Here is a 5,380-nt window from a genome sequence, read left to right as displayed (position 1 = left end):
ATACATGGGGGTGTGCATGGATGTGTCTTGTATGGAAAGGAAGGAGTGTGCAAACAACGTGACTGACACTTTCACTTTCTGTGTTCATTCCATACTCATGGGTACAAAGATATTATGGAAACCTTTGCAAGGACAGACCGTCTGTCCATGGATACAAAGACATCCCAGAGCCCCTGGCACAGACAGACCCTTCTGTCCATGGATACAGAGACATCCAAGGGCCCCTGGCACAGACAGACCCTTCTGTCCATGAATTCAGAGACATCCAAGAGCCCCTGGCACTGACAGACATTGCTGCTCTTCAGCCAGTGACAGGATGAGTCCCTGAGCCTGGGGCTTGGCCTTCCTCGTGGTGAGGGGCATCAAGGAAGGCTGCAGTGTGATGGAGATTGTGATGGGCTGGGAAATCACTGGGGGAAAGGAGGGAGCAGTTGTGAAGTAAAAGGCAGGTGGGGGAGAGAACTGTTCAGAGAAGGGATGAGCTACAGCTTGAGAAAGTTGAAAAATGACATTTGGGGTCATCCCAGATTGATTTCATTTCAGAAGTTATGGAACAAGTTTAATTTTGGGGGGGGGTGTCATGTTTTCCTTTGGAGGTGGACACTCTGCAGACTTGAGCTGCATTGCCAAAATGCTCAAGTCTCTGCTGGAGGTCACACCGTTTCTTCTTTGGCTGATCCCGGCCCGGTGCTGAGCCCAGCAGAGCCCTGGCAGAGCCCAGAGCAGCCTCAGCATCCGCAGAGCCCGGCTGCAAGGAGAGAAACCAGAAACCGCCCGTCAGCTCAAGGCTCCTGTCCCCTTGTCCCAGCCACCCACGGTGCCCAGGCCATGCTGGCCGTGCTCAGCGCTGAGCCCAAAGCTGCCCATCACTGCTGCCTTTGGGAGCAGAGCAGGAGGGTAGGACATGTGCCCAGCCTGCAGCCAGCCACGGCAGATCCAGCCCCTCAGCAGCTGCCCAGAGCGGGATGCTCCTGTGCCCGCTGCCATCTCCCAAAAGCTCTTGTCCCACCCATGCCAAGGAGATGAGGACCCACCTCACACCATCTGCTGCCAGAAGAAAAGCTGGTCCCAAACGATGTCCTCAGCCTTCTCCAAGGGCACGGCCCATCCACACCACACCAAGCACTTCCTGATCCAGACTGGACCCCACCTAGAATTCTTCCTTTAGAAAAACAAACAACAAATTAATGAAAATAGGTTACAGACAAAAAGGGGAAAGAAGAAAAAAGGTAAAAAATCTTATGTCTGTCAGGAGTTTGAGGAAGGCCCAACCCCTCCATTCTAGGGAAAAACCCACCCACGGGTGAGGGAAGCCCATGCTTTCTCCCTTCCCCCCTGCACTGTCCCCCAAAATCACGGTGATCCCAAAGCAAAGCAGGGGAGTGGAGCAGCCCAAGCCCTTCCTTGCCTGCACAGCAAAGCAGCCGTGCTCAGGTTCTGGAGTCCCACCTGTGCTCCTGCCATGGGGGTTTGTTTGTGTTGGGCTGGCTGCCCCAGCCCCAGCCTGGGGCACGGTGGGTGCTGGGGGCTGTTGGCAGGACCAGGAGCCCACTCCCATTTCGTAACCACCCCAGCCCACACCCCCAGCCCTGCCAAAAACCAGCTGGGCAGCCACTGAAGAATCAGTTGCATCCACCCCAGCAAAGGGGAAACCTTTGGTTCCCGGCCAATGCACAAATCTGGGAGCATCCCCCTGGGTCTGGACTTACCTGAAAATTCTCTGTGGAGCCTGGCTTTCAAGAAGGTGCCAGAATCAAAGTCCATCATCGCCAGCTGCCGCTGGCCAGGTGGAGGAAGAGGTTGTCATCCTTGCTGTTGTCCTCCATGTCCCCAGCAGCAGCAGCAGCAGCCCCACCTGGTGCAGCTTCTCCAGGGGCTCCTTCTTCCCTGGGGTGACACCAGGCTGTCAGGGTTCTGCCCAGGGCCCGGCTGTCACTGAACCAGGACAAGCAAACCAGCTCAGATGGCAGCCACCAGTGCTGGGCAGAGCAGCTCAGCTCCAGCACAAGGGCTGCGTGTTCCCACTCGATGAGCCCTGTGCAGTGACACAGGCAGGACAAAGAAGTCTGGGTTTCTTTGCTTCTGATTGCCAGGGTATGTGTGGAGCTGTAACTTACCAGGTCCCTGCATCACTGTGCCTGTGGCTCTCTCCCTTCTTCTATGGCTGATGAATATCCTGCATCCAGGGATCACAGAACAGGTCTTCTAATGAGGGCCTGTCCAAGTAGTGCAGGGATAAACACCGCCTGATCAGAACTTGGCAATCTGGGGAGAGAAACCACAAACCACTGGTCAGTTGGAGAAGGCTCCTGTCTGCTTTGCCCCACTATACCTGTGCCCAGGCCACGCTGGATGTGCTCACAGCTGGGCCTAAACTTTCCCATCAATTCTCTGTTTTGGAGGAGAGCAGGAGAGCAGGACATGTGCCACCTCCTCAGCAGCTGCCAGAGCAGGATGCTCACGAGCCCGCTGCTGTCTCCCAACACTGGTGTTCCCCCTGTGCCCAGAGATGAGGATCCACCTTGGGAGAGCCGTTGTGGCAGCGGGAGCTGGGCCCAGCTGATGTTCCAGCCCCTCCTGAAAGGGTGCTTCCCGCAGACCATCTCATGCAGCAGGATGCCCAGGGTCCAGACGGTTGCTGCCTCGCCATAATACCATCTGAAGTTGGTCCATTCCGGGGGTCTGTATGATCGTGTTCCTATGGAATACGGATGGAGCTCATCAGGGGGATGCTGCTGCTCCCAGAGCCTGAGCCCAGCATCCCTGGGCATGTAGGGCTGCCCCAGTGGCACACGGGGTGACCTGCTGCCCTCTCGCCAGCACCTGGCACTTGTGTACAAACCCAGGGTTGGAAAAGAAGGCACTGGTGCTGGAAGAGGGCAGCAGAAACCCTGGCAAGGCCCGACCATGACAAACAAAGGAAAAACCCTCTCCCAGTGCTGGGGAAAAACCATACCCACATCCTCCCTGCTGGCATTGCCCAAAAAATATTATGAACCAAGGCAAAGCAGGGAAGCACAGCAGTCCAAGCCCATTCTCACCTGCACACCAAACCAGCTGGTGCACAGGTCCTGGCTCCCCCTCTCTGCTACCCCCACTCACGGGGGATTTTGTCATGCTGGCTGCCCCAGCCCCAGCCCCTGTCCTGGGGGAATCCCTGCTGCCACACCCTGGTTGGGCCCTGAGATGTTGTGCCAGGAGATGCCGGGACCGGGAGCCTACTCCTGGGTGGGCTCACCTGCAAATTGAGTGTAGGCTGTGTCCTGCAGGTAGGTGCCACAGCCGAAGTCAATTAATTTTGCCTGCCCGGTGTCCAGGTCAACCAGGATGTTCTCTGGTTTGATGTCTCTGTGCAGGACCCCGCAGCTGGTGCAGTGCTGCACGGCCTCCAGCACCTGCCGGAACAGCTCCCGCGCCTCTTCCTCTGACAGGAACCTCCGTGCCCGAATGAAATGCCGCAGGTCCTGACACCGCTCTGGGCGCTCCAGCACCATCACGATGGTGTTGGGGAGCTCAAACCAATCCAGCAGCTGCACCACACCGGGGAAGCCTGTGGACACCTTGTCCAGCAGCACTATCTCCAGTGGTGCGCTGGTGCCGTCGGGCTGCGGGAGGAGCACGGTGCCGTCAGTGGGGCTGAGCCCGTGCCAGGGCTCGGGGAGCCCTCAGCCAGCCCGGGATGCTCTGTGCCCTCCGCTGGCCCCACGCCCGCTCTCCCTCCAGGTGTCCTGGTGGCTCCCACCCTGCCGGGCCCCGGCTCATCCCCGCCCGGCACGCCCCGGCTTCTGCCGCTGGCCCCGCTCACTCACCAGCTCGCCCCAGTGCCGGACGCGGTTCCGTGGCACCTTTTTGATGGCCACCTGCAAGCCAAAGGGAGCAGCGGATTCAGCTCGCCGCCTACCGTGTCCAGCCCCATCCTCCTCCTCCGCCCTCTCCTCCTCCTCCGCCCTCTCCTCCTCCTCCGCCCGCCGCTGGCCCCTCTGCTCACCGGGGCGCCATCCGAGAGCCGAGTGGCCGAGAAAACCCTGCCGAAGCCGCCGCGCCCCAGCAGCGAGCCGATCCTGTAGCGCTGCTGCAGGGCCTCCTGCGCCTTCCCTGGGGAAGAGACGCGGCCGTCAGCGCTCGGCCCGGGGCCAGGAACGGCCCCCGTGCGCTCCCCGACCTCCCCGGGCCGAGCATCCGCAGGCGTCCGCTCCTTGGAACGCGACAGCGGCGGCTCGGGGCCAGCGGCCGCGCTGCCGAGCGGCGGAGCTCGGGCCGGGGAAGCCGCAGCGGAGGCGGCGGCAACGGCTGCACCGCCTGTGTCCTCCGCGGGCCCCGGGAGGAGCCGGGGCAAGGGCCGGGACCAGGGCCAGGGCCGGGGCAGGGCTCGGAGCAGGCGGAGCCAAAGGGCGGCGATACCGCCCCAGCCCCAGGCACTGAGGCCCGCCCAGAAGCGCCAGCGCCAGCTCGGCCAGAGCCGGGCGGAGGCGAGAGCGAGGCGGGACGCCCGGGGCCGGCGCCGGGGCCGGGGCCGGGGCCAGGGGCGGGCCGGGGGCATGTCCCGGGCGGGCAAGGGGAGAGGGGAACTGGGAGAGGAGGGGAACACAGAGAAAAGGAGATCGGGAATGGGTGAGGGACCGCGGGAGAGAGGGTGGAACAGTGGGAGAGGGAGAGGAGAAGATAAAGAGGGGCGATAATGTCGCTTCTTTCGCTTTTTCTCTTTGCGCTGCTGCCGCCGCCGCTGCTGCTGCTGCTGCCGCTGCTGCCGCTGCAACTGAAGCACCGGGGCCGTTTGTCCCCGGGGCCGTTTGTCCGTTGCCCGCTCGGCCCCGCGCCGAGCCCCGCGCTCCCCGGGCAGCCCCTGAGCCTGGCCAAACACGGGAACTTTGCCGTGTTGAGCCAAGAGCCAGAGTCTTGATTCCTGCACAGGGGCACAGCAATGCCCTTGGCTGCTGCTGTGCCTTGTCCCTGCTGAGCGTCAGACACTGTCTGAGCACATTCCCTGAATGCAGAATTTGTACCTGACCCAAGCACTGCACTTGTGTCTCCAGCATTGCTTTCCAAGAAAAACGGGGGAAGGAAAACTGGGTGTCGCTCATGGTATTTTACAATGTCTAAAACTTGCCAAATCTCAGACCTTAGAGGTGAGATCCATTTGGAATGAATGGGATGGAGAACTAGTGCAAGATGGAAAAGGGAAACATAAAAATAAATAGAGAAAAACATATTGGTAATTTCTTTTGATTTTATTTTAATTTCTTAAAAAAAGCTGTTTCAATTTTCCCAGAATCTTCACAGTCCTGTCTTTTCTTTCCAAAAACCTGTCCTGGAGAACAAGGTGCAGCTCCTGTCTCAAGATGTGCCCCCAGCTGCAGCTTCTCTTGGCTTTCCACACTGT

At 59.9% G+C, this 5,380-nt stretch overlaps 1 protein-coding gene across 2 annotated transcripts; it reads right to left on the bottom strand.

Moving 5' to 3' along the window:
• Positions 1-532: 532 nt before the first annotated feature.
• LOC147647312 (serine/threonine-protein kinase pim-1-like) lies at positions 533-4,752 on the bottom strand. Of its 2 annotated transcripts, none has more exons than XM_086872336.1 (8): positions 3,989-4,752; positions 3,810-3,860; positions 3,239-3,605; positions 2,522-2,698; positions 2,118-2,265; positions 1,710-1,935; positions 1,035-1,162; positions 533-748 (listed from the first exon to the last, which is right to left on the bottom strand). In XM_086872336.1, the coding sequence occupies exons 1-5, from the start codon at positions 4,538-4,540 to the stop codon at positions 2,159-2,161; spliced, it is 1,254 nt and encodes a 417-aa protein (XP_086728462.1). In that variant the 5' UTR covers positions 4,541-4,752; the 3' UTR covers positions 533-748; positions 1,035-1,162; positions 1,710-1,935; positions 2,118-2,158. The 2 variants fall into 2 exon arrangements, with proteins under 2 accessions (XP_086728462.1, XP_086728463.1); XM_086872337.1 differs by having other exon boundaries at positions 1,710-1,887.
• Positions 4,753-5,380: the final 628 nt, after the last annotated feature.

Source organism: Cyanistes caeruleus, unplaced genomic scaffold, assembly GCF_971803275.1.
Source record: "Cyanistes caeruleus unplaced genomic scaffold, bCyaCae1.hap1.1 HAP1_SCAFFOLD_11, whole genome shotgun sequence".
Taxonomy (NCBI): domain Eukaryota; kingdom Metazoa; phylum Chordata; class Aves; order Passeriformes; family Paridae; genus Cyanistes; species Cyanistes caeruleus.
The sequence above is the reverse complement of the archived record's forward strand: the minus strand, read 5'-3'. Positions and strand labels throughout refer to the sequence as shown.

What these genes read in the sequence shown, in the direction of transcription:
- LOC147647312 (XM_086872336.1), bottom strand. Translation starts at nt 4,540, where the DNA reads ATGCCCCCGGCCCGCCCCTGGCCCCGGCCCCGGCCCCGGCGCCGGCCC. An exon ending in TCCGGCACTGGGGCGAGCTG is followed by an intron (nt 3,606 to 3,809) that starts GTGAGTGAGCGG and finishes CTCCTCCCGCAG; the next exon opens with CCCGACGGCACCAGCGCACC. An exon ending in AGCCTACACTCAATTTGCAG is followed by an intron (nt 2,699 to 3,238) that starts GTGAGCCCACCC and finishes CGTATTCCATAG; the next exon opens with GAACACGATCATACAGACCC.